At 44.6% G+C, this 16,021-nt stretch overlaps 1 protein-coding gene across 1 annotated transcript in view; it reads right to left on the reverse strand.

The window, feature by feature from the left end:
- ush2a (Usher syndrome 2A (autosomal recessive, mild)) overlaps positions 1 to 14,896 on the reverse strand; it is a 1,183,552-nt gene extending 1,168,656 nt beyond the window's left edge. Inside the window, exons 1-2 of the mRNA XM_078556364.1 lie at positions 14,648 to 14,896; positions 13,520 to 14,246 (exon numbers count right to left, since the gene is read on the reverse strand). Coding sequence (XP_078412490.1) covers positions 13,520 to 14,067 — 548 coding nt within the window. The 5' untranslated portion in view covers positions 14,068 to 14,246; positions 14,648 to 14,896. The remainder of the gene's footprint in view (positions 1 to 13,519; positions 14,247 to 14,647) is intronic.
- Between the last annotated feature and the right edge of the window lie 1,125 nt (positions 14,897 to 16,021).

Below are 16,021 nucleotides of genomic sequence, written 5' to 3' on the forward strand. Positions count from 1 at the left end.
AATGGGTGAAGGTGCTAGATACTGCAAAGGTTATGGGCCCTGATAATATTCCAGCAATAGTGCTCCAGAACTTGCCCCTAGCCAAGCTGTACCAGTACAGCTACAACACTGGCATCTACCCAGCAATGTAGAAAATTGCCTAGGTATGTCCTGTACACAAAAAACAGGACAAATCCAACCTGGCCAATTACCACCCCATCAGCCTATTCTCAATCATCAGTAAAGTGATGCAAGGGGCCATCAACAGGGCTGTCAAGCAGCACTTGCTTAGCAATACCCTGCTGACCTGCTCACTGACACTCAGTTTGGGTTCCACCAGGGGATTCAGTTCCTGACCTCATTACAGCCTTGGTTCAAACATGGATAAAGGAGCTGAACTCGAGGTGAGGCGAGAATGGCTGCCCTTAACATCAAGGCAGCATTTGACCGAGTGCAGCATCAAGGAGCCCCAGCAAAACTTGAGTCAATGGGAATCAGGGGGGAAAGCTCTCCGCTGGTTGGAGTCATACTTAGCACAATGAAAAATGGTTGTGGTTGTTGGAGATCAATCATTTCAGTTCCAGGACATCACTGCAGAAATTCCTCAGGGTAGCGTCCTAGGCCCAGCCATCTTCAGCTACTTCATCAATGACCTTCCTTCCATCATAAGGTCAGAAGTGGGGATGTTCGCTGATGAATACGCAAGGTTCAGCGCTATTCATGACTCCTCAGATACTTAAGCAGTCCACTGCTTAATGCAGCAAGACCTGGAAAACATCCAGGCTTGGGCTGACAAGTGACAAGTAACAATAGCACCACACAAGTGGCAGGCAGTGACCATGTCCAATAAGAGAATCTAACCATCGCCCCTTGACATTCGATGGCATTACAATTGCTGTATCCCCCACGATCAACATCGTGGGGGTTACCATTGACCAGGAACTGAACATATAAGTACTGTAGCCACTAGAGCAGGTCAGAGGCTAGGAAAAATGTGGCAAGTAACTCACCTCCTGACTCCCCAAAGCCTATCTACAAGGCACAAGTCAGGAGTGTGATGGAATACTCTCTGCTTGCCTGGATGAGTGCAGCTCCAACAACAATCAAGAAGCTTGATACCATCCAGGACAAAGCAGCCCTCTTGACTGGCACCCCATCCACAAACATTCACTCCCTCCGCCATCGACACAGTGTGCACCATCTACAGGATGCACTGCAGGAACTCACCAAGCCTCTTTAGACAGCACCTTCAAAACCATAACCGCTACCATCTAGAAGGACATGGGCAGGAGTCACATGGGAACACCACTACCTGACTTGGAAATAAATCACCATTCCTTCATTGTTGCTGGGTCAAAATCCTGGAACTCCCTACCTAACAACCCTGAGGGGGTACCTACACCACATGAACTGCAGCGATTCAAGAAGGCAGCTCACCATAACTTTCTCAAGGACAATTAAGGATGGGCAATAAATGCTAGCCTAGCCAGCAACACCCACATCCCATGAATGAATAAAAAATCAGTGTCATTAAAATAAGTTATTTACTAGCATGACAATCAGTTAGAATGTAACCAAACCTGATATTTTTCATCATAACTAAGAAGACTATGAAATTCTGATCTTTAGTAGCAAAATTGTCTTATTGGTTATAATACTGACTGGAAATGCACCTTCACAATGCACTGGCCACAATGTCAGCAACCAAATCCAATCATTTTACTGACAATATATGGGTTGATGATATGTGTTTCTTAGCCATGTAGACGATCTAAAACAAGAATACATTGTAATGATAACTTCTGTGAAGATCATACACATAGGACTGAATTTTCTGGTTGGCGGGGGGGCAGAGCGGGTGCGGGCAGGCATGGACTCGATTGCCACTCGCGATTGGCTCCGTGCCGCCATTTTACATGGGCAGGCCAATTAAGGTCCGCCCAGCATACTTCATGACTCCTGTGCATAGCGGGAGTGGGCAGGCGGCGGCAGGCACGCTCAGGCCACCGAGTCCAATGGCGACTTGGTGGCCTGCATAAAGGAAGGCCCTGGCAGCCTCTGGAAGGCTGCTCGCAATGGCTGGGCGAAGGCCTATGCAGAGGGGCAATGAAGTTCATGTAAGTCTGGAGGGTAGGTCATCGGGGCAGACCAGGCCAGAGGGTAGCCCTTCGGGGTAGGCCAGGCTGGAGGGTAGGGTGGGGGGCCAGTGTGCCCCTCATTTTTCAGATGACTGCCTTGCAGCCCTCCTTGAGGAGGTGACAGCACGGCAGGAGGTGCTGGTTCCCCAGGATGGGAGGAAGAGGCCCCCCCACATGACGAAACATGTCTGGGAGGAGCTGGTGGAAGTGGTGAGCTCCCGCGACATGGTGCGGCGCACCTGGGTCCAGTGTCGCAAGCACTTCAACGACTCGTTGCGCTCTGGCAGGTGAGTACCATGTTGGCATTGGTCATTTAACCCAGCAGGTCAGCTAACCCCCTGTTGTCCCGCCCTGCCCCCCACGGAGGGGTGGAAAACAGGCCGAGCATCTTTGTGTGAGTGTTCTGCAGCAGCGGGGTGAGGAGGCACTGGAGCCCTGATATGTCCCATTCTGGTTGGGGTGGGCCTTGCGCAAAGCAAGTCCACGTGCAATTTGCACTAATCAATGCTCGTCTCTAATTTTCAGGAGAAGAATGCTCATAACGCAGCAGTGCCTGCGACGATTGGCGGAGGCCAGGCGCAGATCGCCACCCTTAGCCAGTTTGAGCAGGTGGCCCTGGATTTGGAAAGGCGCCATGCGCCCAGGTCCACTGGTGTCGGTGAGGCTGGGGTTCCACGGCCAGGTATTTATGCCCAACAGTGAGGTCAGCATTGTTCTCCCAACAGCCACAGCAGTGCTGAATGTTAATTGATTAAATTTTGCAACATGGCTTGACCATTGCCTATAGAAGAATGAGCGCATAATGATCCAGGGGACAGGGATGCACTTTGTCATTGTCTCCACATTAACAGATCCATCATCGGAGCAGGGCCAAGAGGAGAAGCAGCAGAGGCCCCCTCTCACATCTGAGGGGCCTGAAGTCTCACCAGCATCACACCATTTCTGCGAGGCAGGCACCAGCGCAGATACTAGCACCTCGATGGGAATTCGAACATCAGCTAGCGTCCCAGGGCACAGTGGTGAGTGCACTTCAGTCGCTGGAGGAGCTAGCAGAGACAGAGTGTCCATGGCGTCAGCAGTCGGAAGACTTCAGGGCACCAGGCACATGCTCAGTTGGTGCCTGATGATGTGCCTCTGGAATCGTCTGCAACGCAGCAGGGGCAGGAAATGTGGTTGGGTGTGCAGGAGCATCTGGGGGAGATACATGAGGCTATGATTGGCTTGGTCTCCGTGGTGGAGGAGTCTACACGGACAATCGCCAAAGCAATGAGCCACATGCCCAAGCACCTTGTGTACTACACGGAGAGAGTGGCGACTCTCGTGGAGAGGCTCTTCCAGGAGACCCGTCAGGGCTTCCTGGGGATGCGCTTTGACCAGCAAGCCCTCACACCGGCACTGACCTCAGCTGGTCATTGCCAGAGTGGGAGATCGTCTGTGCATCAAGTTTTCCAGCTCAGTGCCCATCCATCCACGGTGAGCAGGGAGTTCCAAAGTGACCACACGTCAGCACAACACCTGCCTGACGTCTCTGCGGGCTCCTCTCAGGGCGCTCCGGATGAGGACGGCAGCTCCTCCGCCCCCTCTCCCAGTGACCGGAGCATCTGGTGAGGCTGCAACGACTAGGGAGATGGCAGCTGTGGAACTGGCAGCTCCCTCCCAGGCGGGGCCAGCACAGGCTCCACACGCCAGAGGATGACTGCCAAGGTCATCGAGGTCAACAGGACAGCAGAGTCAGCAGCCTGCTCAGATGCCACTTCGAGCATTGGGGCAACACCAAGATGCAGCACCTGGAAACGAAAACATAAGGCACCTTAGGCACAACACGGGTTTTTCACTGGTGATTTTGTGTTGGCCCGAGATGAGGTCCTTACAATTTGTTCTGATTTGTAACACCATTGTCTTTTTTTTTTGCATAAGTTTGTTTGCTTCACATATTAAATTCAGATATGTCACCATGGCTAAGGGTGCCTCTTTTCTTCTGCATGTGGATGGTTTCCAAAAATGTAATGAGTGCTTTATTAACTAGGCTCTTATTTACTGTTCCTAACCTGGCAGATTTTTCACTTAGGTGTCAAGTGTGGAGCCTACAGCCCAGGCTTGTCCTGAATGCCCGTCTGTGGTGTGCTAGCTGAAGATTCATTGGATTAAAGCTTCCCGGGTGTCCCTGCCTCCCTGCAGTATGCCCAGGTCTGCGTCTACCCCCTCAGCATTTCCCTGTGCATGAACATCCTCGAACTCACAGCTGGACTCATCGTGTGCAGCTGCAGCCACTGCGTCGACGTCTTCATTGTCCACTGCGTCCCCCCTTTCCAGCGCAAGATTGTGGAGAGCGCAGCATGTAACCACTATCAACGACACACAATCTGGGGGTACTGGAGTGTACCCCCTGTGTGGTCCAGGCATCGGAAACTAATCTTGAGAAGACCGATGGTTCTCTCCACCACAGCCCTTGTGGAGGTGTGGCTACTATTGTACCGCTGCTCAGCTTCTGTTCTTGGATGGCAGAGAGGCATCATGAGCCACCTTCTGAGGGGACAGCCCTTGTCAGCCAGCAGCCATCCATCAAGCTGGGTTGGAGCACTGAAAAGCCCCGGTACCTGGGAGTCTGAGGATGTAGGCGTCATGGGAGCTGCCTGGGTACCTTGCACAGGCTTGTAGAATCAGCATCCTGTGATCACACACTATCTGCACGTTCATGGAGTGGAAGCTCTTCCTGTTGATGAAGGCACCGGACTCAGCTGCTGACGCTTTGATGGCCACATGTGTACAGTCTATTGCACCCTGGACGCAGGGGATGGGAAGCCAGCAATCGCCACGAAGCCTATGGCTCGCTGTACCTGACTTGCCTGGTCGCAGCAGAAGTGGATGAAGATCAATGCACGCCTGAACAGTGCATCTGTAACCTGCTTGACACAAGTGTGAACAGCTGATTGGGAGACACCACAGAGCGATCACCCACTGAGCCCTGCAAGGAGCCAGAGGCATAGAAGTTGAGGGCAGCTGTGACCTTTAGAGCCACTGGCATGAGGTGTCCACCCACACAATTAGCTGAGGTCTCAAGCCCAATCATCTGACAGATATAGTTGACTGTCTCCCTTGACAGATGGAGCCTCCTTCGGCACTGCACCTCAGACATATTGAGGTAGCTGCTTCACCGCCTGTATACCCTGGCAGCAGGATAGTGGCGTCTTCTGCAGCTCCTTCTGCCTTGGTCCACCTCTTGGCCCTGCGCCCCTTGTGCCTGTGCCTGTCCTCCCAAAGGTGGCTCCCCTGGAGGCTGAATGTGCACTCCTGGCCTCCTCCCACTTCTAGCCCTCCCTTCCTCCTCAGAGGAGCTGCCTTCAGTGGACAGTTCAGCTCCCATTCCCAGGCTAAGGGAAGGCTTCCTGAAACCTGCTGGCCCAGAAAGATTCCTCACTGCAGTGTGTTGACCTAAAGGTTAAGAGTCCAGACAAAGCAGCTGGAATGCATTTTGAGGTACTGCAGATCACACAGGCAGGTTTCAATAACTTTGAAAAATAAATACTTGACAGTGCACACTCGTGACCCCAGTGAGCCCTCTTATCCCGCCCGTGGATGAGGCTTATACAAATGTGTCCTACCCGCCTGCCTGTTGCACATGTGTGCCGACCTGAAGATTGCACGGGTGCTGAAAAATCGGCATCGATTGGTGAGTCAAGGGCCCTAAGTGGCCTGTTAATTAATGGTGGGCGCGCATCAGACATCATTGCGTGCCCACCCAATGAAATATCGCGATGGCGCGCAGTGATGTCAGGACGTTCGCCCGACGTCACCATACGTCGTTTTACATGCAGATGTGCGGCACCCGCCCCCGCACACCAACGGGAAATTTCAGCTATTAAAATATCAAAGTACAGATTCAAGGGTTGGATATATTTTCTTCAATATACATAAAAGAATTTCCAGGAAATCAAGAGAAAGTACAGAAAAATAAGCGCTAAAACGAAAAAAAAGAACATTACACATAAAAAAATCTTTGCTCCCTGAACAGCTCCTTTTCACCTTTAGTTTTCCTGTTTACCTACACTGAATAGGTGAATGAAATGCACAACACAATCCTGTCCTAACAGATTAGAAATCACACTAGGACCAATAAAACCAAAAAGGTCAGCTGGAAGATTGTACACTGTGCTAATGGAATGGTGATTCACATAATGGGATCTTCAATCCATGTTCTAACCATTGCATGCACTTTCTATGCCAGCAGGATCAATCCTTGAGAGTGATATTATTGTGTGAATGTTTAATGCATTCTTGTCAACTTCATCTCTGCTATTTTACAGAGGCATTAACCCATTTAAAACAAAATGGATTAATGCTCCTATAAAAATGGAAGAGAGAAGTTGATGTGAATACATTGAAGGTATCATTTCGTGATCTGGTGTTCCCAGTAGGGAGTGCCACCCACCAGGAGCACATCTCAAGGAAATTTCATGATTTTCTATCCATTAAAATTACATTTAAATTTGTATTAAAAAGGATAGACTGAAGATCAGAGGTGTGCACACAAGATTTCTCAAGGCACCCCCACACAAAGTACAATGCATCACAGAATCACTCCTTACATTTTTATGCAATGATAATGCTCACAGTAATTTACAAGCTTAAATCTCACTGTTTGTAAGATAAAATAACATCTGAACTTTAGATAAATTAGTTTTACAAAATTATGTCACATATTAATTCTTGTTCTACTTACAAGTAGTTTGCATTACAGTAACTCTACCAATTATAGTAGGTAGGCTACAATCTTAAATTAATATAACCTACTGATTCATCTCGCAGCTCTTTCACAATCATCGTGTAACAGTTTACATTAATATACCCTAGTATTTTTCAAAAAAAATTCTAATGTGAATTCTGTATAGATTAACTGTTTGACAGCTGAAATATCCTGGGAATTTTTTTTAATTAGTTAGAACTTTAGTGATCTTGGGAAATGGGAACCGATTTTCTCAGGCTCCAATAGCGACAGAGCCTCACCGACGAGGAGTGGGGATTGCAAAATCGGTCATGCAGACAAGCACAGCCAATTCACAGCAGCTCAATTTTTTTGCAGGGAAGAAAGAAGCCGGCATTTTTAAGGCACTGATGGCAAATGCAAACTTCATCATAGGTCTCACAATATGTAAATGAATTTTGTGGCCTTCTTGTTGCTCTCCAGATGACAATGCTGTTGGTTAATATGAGATAGACTCAGCAGTGTGTGAATGGTTTAGTCTGGAGTTTGGGGGCTCACATATTAGCATGGATAGAGGATTGGTTAATGGAAAGAAAATGAGGTACTTGATAAACAGGTCATTTTTGAGTTGGCAGACTGTAACTAGTTGGGTGCTGCAAAGATCATTGCTTTGGTCTCATCTGGTCACAATCTATAACACTGCCTTGGAAGAGCAGACCAAGTGTGATATGTATCCAAGTTTACTGATAATACAAAGCTAGATGGAAAAGTAAGCTCTCATGAGGCTGTAAAGGGAGCATTTTCCTTTGGTTGTTCGTAATGGGCAGAATAAAGGCCATACTCAACCAGCCTGCGCTTGCAAAACCCAAACAAAACTTCTACTATTGGATGGGATTTTGTGATTGGGCAGCACTTGTTGAACAATCCTAATAACTACACTAACAACCAACTTAAGATAATCAGTCAAGCTCATAATATGGCTCATTTACAATTGCTAGAAGCAACATACATTCATACGCAGAGACCCGATCTCTGCAAACAAAAGCAATATGTTCAAGCCTTGCACCTTTTTTGAATTACCCATGTAAGGTTTTGATAATACTACTAATTTTTAGGATTCTATATCAGTTTGAAGTAATGCTTTAGGATTTTGCTTTAGCCTTAAATAGTCCAGACTGGATTTCTGTCAGCTGAGTAAGACAATTAAATAGTTAAAAGTGGGCTAAGAGCAGTCACAGCAGCTGTTTAGGTGTCAGTTTGTCTTGTTCAAAACAGCCACCACATTTGTTCTAATTACACTTATGTGCAATTCAAGGCTCCTTTGACAGCTTTAAGGAAATAAGCAAAACATTTGAACTCAGCAGTTTGAACTTAGTATGACACCTTATCTAACAAGAATCATGTATGTTTAATAGGTTTTATTTTACTAAATGCCTTGATCTATTAACCATATCCATAGGATAGAACACCTATATTTTAAAAAGACATTCCTTTCCTGACATTATGCTAGGAACTATTACTAACAACTGTTCTTAATTTTCTTAGTATCTGTGGGAATAGGTTAGCATGTCTATATGGATTGTTTACGATAGTTTGCATTATTGTTAGAGTGAATTGTTAACATTATTGTTATTGTGTAGCTTGTTTGTACATCTACAATCTGTATCTAAAGAAAATGTATCATTTGTTCACAATGGAATGTAACACAAGGCGGCATGGTGGCACAGTGATTAGTGCTGCTGGCTCACAGCTCCAAGGACTCGGGTTTGATCCTGACCTCGGGTGGCTGTGTGGAATTTACACATTCTCCCCATGTCCACATGGGTTTCGTCTAGGTGCTCCAGTTTCCTCCCACTGTCCAAAGACGTGCTGGTTAGGTAGATTGGCTACGGTAAATTTCCCCTTAGTATGTGTGTCTGTGTGATGTGTGCCCTGTGAAGGACTGGCATCCTGTCCTGGGTGTAACCCGCCTAGAGCCCATTGCCTGTCGGCATAGGCTCCAACTCCTCGCAACCCTGAATTGGATGAAGCGGTTCTGAAAAAGTGAGTGAGGGAATGTAATACATGGATCCTAAAGGAAATAAGAGATGGACATTTGTCTTAGCGCTACATGAGTCTTGTTACAGAGGTGGGGTGACACCAGATGATCCTCACCCATAGCCAATGAAAAGAATTAATTCAGACTATTTCTTAATAAGGAATGAGACAGTCAAAATTAGGGATAAAAGTTGAAAACTCAAGAGTCTTTGTTGGCAGTTTTACCATCCCTTCTCTGGTATAATTCTTCTGAGACACAGTTCAACATTACTTCAGATAGAGAAAAAGGAAAGGCATGCTTGTGCTGGCAGCATTCAAGGAGTCCTAGGCCTTTGAGGGATTTAAAAAAACTCCCACACTGTCTTCACCGCTTTTGTTAAGTATATATAACATCTTGATTAATAAATTCTACTTGATTCATCAACACTGGTTGTTCATACCTTGTTAGATGAGGCACAACTGAGGACCTCATTGTTATAAATTAAGAATTCAGAACTTAGATATTTTAAATAAAAATATTTTATACCTCAAAACCCCCAAAACTTACACTCAGGAGCACACTCAGGAGCTTGGGGAGCTTAAAGTTGCCCATGGCTTTCACCATGGCAATGTCACGGCCAATCAGGATCAACTTGCCAACCAACCCTTTTCTCCTATGATGTAAACTGTTGTGATCATTTGAAATTTGGCATTCTTGCATTTGTCCTAATGAGTGCAAGACAAAAAGCTTCAGCAACACATCTCTTTTCAGCAATACAGACATGTTAAATGAGTGGGAAAGAAGGTGGCAGATGGAGTATAATGTGGGGCAATGTGAAGTTATCCACTTTGGTAGGAAGAATAGAAAAGTAAAATCTTTCTCAAGAGATGAGAGACTAGTAAATGTTGATATTAAGAGAAGTTTGGATGTCCTTATGTCACAAAGTTACATGCAGGAGCAGGACAAGCAATTAGGAAGGCAGATGGTATGTTAGCCTTTATTGCGAGCAGGCTTTGGATATAAAAAAAGATATCTTGTTGCAATTATATAGGGCTTCTGTGGGATTGCATCTAGAGAACAAGCCAGAAGTCTATTGACATACGGTGGGACCGGAAGATCCCAGCAGCGGACTGATGTGGAAAATCCCACCCAGTGATACAAAGAATCAATTCGTGGGATGAGATGGTTGTCCTGTGAGGAGATACTGAATAGAATGGGTTTATATTTTCTGCAGTTTAGAAGAATGAGAGGCGATCACATTGCAACAAATAAAATTCTTTGACAGCTTGATGGGATAGATACTGAGAGGATGTTTCCCCTGGCTAGAGAGGGGATAATGGGTCAGCCATTTAAGATTGAAATGAGGCCAAATTGAATCATTCAGAGGGTTGTGAATCTTTGAAAATCTCTACCTGACAGACCTGTGGATCCAAAGTTGCTGAGCATATTCAAGATGAAGAATTTTTAATGCTAAAGGGAAACAAAGGAAATGGGGTATGTGGAAAAGTGAAGTTGGGGGTACAAGATCAGACATGAGCTTATTGAAAGATTGAGCAGAGTTGAGGGGCTGCTCCTATTTCATGCTCTTACACAGAATAGGCTTCTTAAGAATAAACATCTTTTAATCAGTAGAAACTTATTTGTTTGCATATCATGTTGCCTTATTTATATATTCATTTTAATGTTATTTATATCTTATTTGTAAATAAAAATCTTGCAGTACAGCGCCTATTTCTTTCATCTCTCTTCCTTTCAGCTATTATTTCACTTCCAACAGTCAAAATGGCCAATATGGGAATTCCTTTGAGGGTGCCATTGCTGCTCCCAGATTTGGAGAAAGAATAGCAGCTCCTACAAGATGAGAATGGCTGGGATGATTATATCTCATACTTAGCCATCTTTACTTCAAGAACCACTTCTACTGACCCAGATTTGGGGCTGTCTTTGGTACAGCCACTTCATAACGTGGGTGTCAGACAGCTATTCCATCCCTTGAAGGCTGGACTGCAGATAAATTGTACCACAGGGATGGTTCTTGATCTGGGTATGCAATAAACTGTTGTGCTACTGTATGCTTGCTGACCATCCAAGGATGCATTAAGCCAGGCTTGTCAAAGCTGTGGCCCACAGGCCACATCATGATCCTGAAGCCCCTCTATGCAGCCCCTGCAGCCAGTTTTCAAAATGCCAGTCAAACAGATAGTCTTTCCACCCCACCCCCACTAGAGCTGTACCTTGAGTATCCTGCCTTCCATTCTTAATTAGCACTTTTCTTAGATAATATCACCTTCAACACCTCTTTGATCCTTTTGTCTGTGACATCTTTTGATTATCTGCTCCTATCACTGCTTGCTTATCCCCACAATCACCCCACCCTCAACTTCTCTCTGCCCCCGCCCCCCCCACCTTAGACCAGCTTATATTTCACCTTTCTCCTAACTATACTCAGTTCTGCCGAAGGGTCATGAGGACTCGAAACGTTAACTGATTTCTTCTCCACCGATGCTGCCAGACCTGCTGAGTTTTTCCAGGTAATTCTGTTTTTGTTTTGCCAGTCAGACAGGTAAGTTGCAGTGCAAGATTCCGGAAGGACCTGCTCCTCCAATCACAAGCCACTCCTTTCCCATGTTTGCTGCTGATAGGCTATTGAGTCTATCAGCAACAAACATGGGAGAGAAACAGTCTGTGAGTGGAGGAGCAGTGAACAGCAGTGAGTTTGCTGGGGAGAAAGAGGTTTTCTTTCAGGCAGGATGGGGGAAGGGACACCAGAGAGAGGGAGGGAGTGCCATGGGCAACAGGAGGCAGGAGGCAGGAGGCAAGGGACGGGACGGCGAGAGTGCCAGAGACCTTGGGAAGGAGAGGCTGACTGCGAGGTCAGGGAGCAAGACGCTGTGGAGCCCAGGGTCGGTGTGAGGGGAAAGAGGCTGGCTGGCATGTATGAGAGATTGAGTGTATGTGTGTGTGTACCGGACTGAGAGATTGAGTGCGTGTGTGCGAGTGATTGAGTGAGGAGAGAGTGTGTGTCTGCCTTACTCCCAGTCTCAGATTTCTCACTCACTCTCACCGCCACCCACTCACAGAGTGGGGGACGGTGAGCGAGTGAGAATCCTGAGACTGGGAGTGAGCCTGGCACACACACACCGCCCTGACCATTTTTATTAATTACTCTTTATTTAGCTTAATTTATTTATTTGACATTGCTTTAGTTTTGCTCAGCAAGTTGTTTCTTTCCTTAATACCACAACCTTTTTTTGAAATTCAGTTTAATCTTGTGCCCAACCTTATCTTTCCAAAATTTGCTCATCAGCCCCTTGAGTGAGAAAAAAATTGAAGTGTGCCCCCCAAGTGAAAAGGTTGGACAAGTGTGCATCAAGCAAATGACAGAATCTTGACTACAGGGACAATACTTCTAAAAAAAATTTCCTATGAAAAGGAGGCATCAGTTCACTGAAGCACAGAACATTTACTAAATGTCAAGGCTCATAGAATTACATAGCATTTATAGCATAGAAACAGGCCATTTAGCCCAACTTGTCTTGGCTGCTGTTTATGTTCCAGTAATCCCATTTCATCTAAACCAGTCGGTGTATCCTTCTATTCCTCGCCCCTCACGAACATATCTAGCTTCCCATTAAATTGGCCTATACAGACCTCAACTACTCTAAGTGGTAGCAAGTTCCACCTTCTAAATACTCTCTTGATAAAGATATTTCTCTTGAATTCTTTAATGATTTATTAGTGACTCATATATTTGTATCCTCAATACCTCCTCTATAGCTGCAATTGATGCAAACCATCTTTCTAAAGCTCTTCCTGTTAATGTTTAAAGAGATCATTTGAAACTACCTTCACCTTTTTACTGTTAATAAAGAGCTACGTTTCAGTATTCATTCTAGTATTTCAGTAGCATATATCTATTAACTCTACATTATTTATTCTGAAGTTGGTAATGTTGCCAAACCAGTGCTTCCAGCATGAAGACTTGATAAGAATGTGCGACTAGTGATGGGTATTCATGCCTGCAATTTTTAACTCCTCTACACAGAAAATAAATTTCTACCTCTTTATTACGAGTCAGAACTAAGAACTAACAAAGCTAATAAAATGCCTTATACTATCTCAAGTGATTGAAAAAAGGTCTGTGAGAAAATGCATAGCAGACAGAATGTCCTGTGGATGTGGTTACTCCATCTTATGAGCCAGCCACAGATGGATGTCAGAGAAGGGGGAAAAAAAATCAAAAATAGCCTAAAACAATCTCCAAATTATGCTGCAAATGTATAGAATGTCAGGATTTGTAATACAATACATGACATTGAAGAATGTAGCAAAGTATAATTATTCATTGAAGTATTTACTGTAATTTCAAATTTTACACTTTATGATTTGTTACATGCTTTCCCACCAATTTTAGCTTTAATTGTATTGAACAGGTATCAGAACATTTTCCAAATCGCATGTGGAGACTATTGTAACTATGGATTAAATTTATGAAAATCAATTTGATTATACTTAATAACATAAGAATACACAGTACCTGGAGTTAAAGATCCTTCTTTTACAGGTTTAGCTGCAATGTAAATGTAATGACTTCCTGGATTATAAAGTATTTTATGTGAATATGATATAATGTTTTCATCACATCCTTCATTCATTTTGAAAAACGCCTTTTGCATTACTTACATTACATCGTTGAGGTCAGGTTTCAACCATACTGTTAAGGTAAATGAACTTCCAAACCCAAGATTTTGAAGAGGAGGCGTAGTGTAACAGTCTGTTTGGTTCCAAAATATAAAGCTGGTGGTATTCCTCGAAGTCCCTGGTCTCAAATCATGTTTGTCCTCAGTGACACAAGTGCCTAAGCCTCTGGAGAAAAGATCAGCATAGGAGGGAGAGGAAGATCTGTAAGGGCATTCTTGTATGCAGGATTGCTGGGTACAGGACAATATGCTTTCCACAGCAGTTGTGCTAAGACAGAATGTGCTCCTCACTGGCAAACCACAGGTTGCCTGAGATGGCACAGTAGATATACTTTTGTGTGCTCCTATGCTTTCAAGCCTCGGAAAATAACCCTGTGAATTGACAAATCTTGGCAAAATGTAACATAGAATTAAAAGAAGTTCAATTAGTTGAAACAACAATGCAACATCCTTTCTTAATAAAAGACCAGCCATTCTTGATAGTAGAGAATCCTCTCGATAATGTGAATTTAAATGTTTGACTGTGGACATACTGAAGATGGCATCTTCACCAACCACCAGTCTAAGAGTCTGAGAACAGAGTTCAAAGTTCAGGAATTGAATTGTGTCCTGAATGAGAAACCATTCCCATTAGGATTCAAAACTCTTATTCTTATAAAACAAGTACGATTTGTGATTTCAGTTCCTCAAGTTGTAATTAGGAGTGTAATCTGTGGAAGAGTTGAACAAAATATTTCAGTTACATAATAAAGTTCAGTATTATTTTTACCAATGTCTTATACAAATATAATTTAGTTGAAAAGCTAAATTCTGCACATAATAGTTTAGCACTATTTGCAGAAATCTCTAGGGTACAAGCAGTTATTTAATCTAAAAATACGGTTTTAGACAAGGTAAGCTGAAAATTTAGTGCAAATATTACTTCAATTTTAATTGCACAGAGGAATTAAATTGGAGTATGCAAAACTTCTATCATTAACACATTTTCAACATGATTTTCCACAAGTAAATTCAAGTTAAGATCAAAATAACGCTGATTTCTATTAAATGCTAATTTTGTAACAATAAATTAATAAACCATATAATAAAGTCCACATCGTTTGTCCCTTACCCTACATTCGTACAGGACCTTAGCCCTCAGTAAGCTGATTACACCGCAATGCCATATGGCCTGCACTCTCACAAAAACTAAAGCATTCAAAACATAAATGATATAGCGACTGAAAAAAAAACGGTACTGAAATGCAGCGTTCGGGACAGATTATTCCGTGCTTTTTTTTTTCCCCCTCAAAAAAAGTGTATCAATTAAATGCCAATTCGTCCAACTAACTGCGCAACGAGACAGAGAAGATTCAGCCTGCTCCCGCTTCCACAGCAGTAAGCTATCAAAAGCAGACACACGCCGCAATGTCGCTAGGCAACCAGACTGTGGAGTGAGCTGGGTTTGAGCTCCGCTCCGCACAACACCAGCTGTGTATCAATCTATTTAACAAGAACCTACCTGTGTCCTTAATCCTATCCATAAATGTTGGGGCCTTCATAATTAGAAAGCTTGTCAAAAGCAAATCGTATTCCACGTGTGACCACAATGTTTGATAAAGGATGCTCGGTATTCAACTTTGTTTAACAAGAAGTGTGAGGATTCCTTTCCCAACACATTTGGATTTTGAGGATGCGCAATTCTTTTTTTTAGAACTAGCCAAAACAAAAGTGCAGTTCTGTTTCCATCGCTCCATGGTGGTGCCTGACTCTTGAGCTGATGGTCGCAATAAGTCTGGCCTTCTCCGGAAGAAGGAATTTGGGGCTCCTAACCAATTTTCGGGGCTCACTCGTGCCAAAACATGGGCTTTTAATTTTACTTGCAAGTTCTCAAATTCTTTCGGTACTCCTAAGACCTACCGGGATGTTGTTGTGATGGTTTCAGATTGCTGCCTTCGATACATCATTGAAAGTACAAAGTAAATTACTTTGACGTAAGTTAAATCTCGGACCGCGACGCTGGTGTTATGTTATGGATGACACCAAGAAGCGAAGGCCCTGATTTTTGGAGGTGAGGAGGGAGTCTGAAGCCGGGAAACCCTGGGATACCGTGAAGGGACCACCTCATCAGAATTCGTGTTCTCCATTTCCCACCCGCCAAGTTGAAAGGCTAGCCAGCTGCCGGATAGGAAAGCCTGAAGCAGAGGGTACAGCTGTGGGCCATTGGGCACGGTCCCTGGCAATTGGAGAAGATCGGGGGATTGGTGTGGTGGAGAACTGGGATCGAGAGAGGGAGGGGTGCAGGGGCTTCTGAAGCGGGGAGGTATAGTGGGTTGATGACGGGGAGGGAGAGATTGCGGCAGAAGATTTGCTTGAGGGGCCTGAGGGGAAACACTCTATAGCTCCACATTGCAGTGGTGGGATGTTGCTCAGTCCATTAGCACCCTCGCCTTTGAATCAGAGGGTTGTGGGTTCATGTCCCATTCCCGGAAACCAAGAACTGTGA

This window comes from Cetorhinus maximus, chromosome 14 (genome assembly GCF_964194155.1).
Source record: "Cetorhinus maximus chromosome 14, sCetMax3.hap1.1, whole genome shotgun sequence".
In the NCBI taxonomy this organism is placed as follows: Eukaryota; Metazoa; Chordata; class Chondrichthyes; order Lamniformes; family Cetorhinidae; genus Cetorhinus; species Cetorhinus maximus.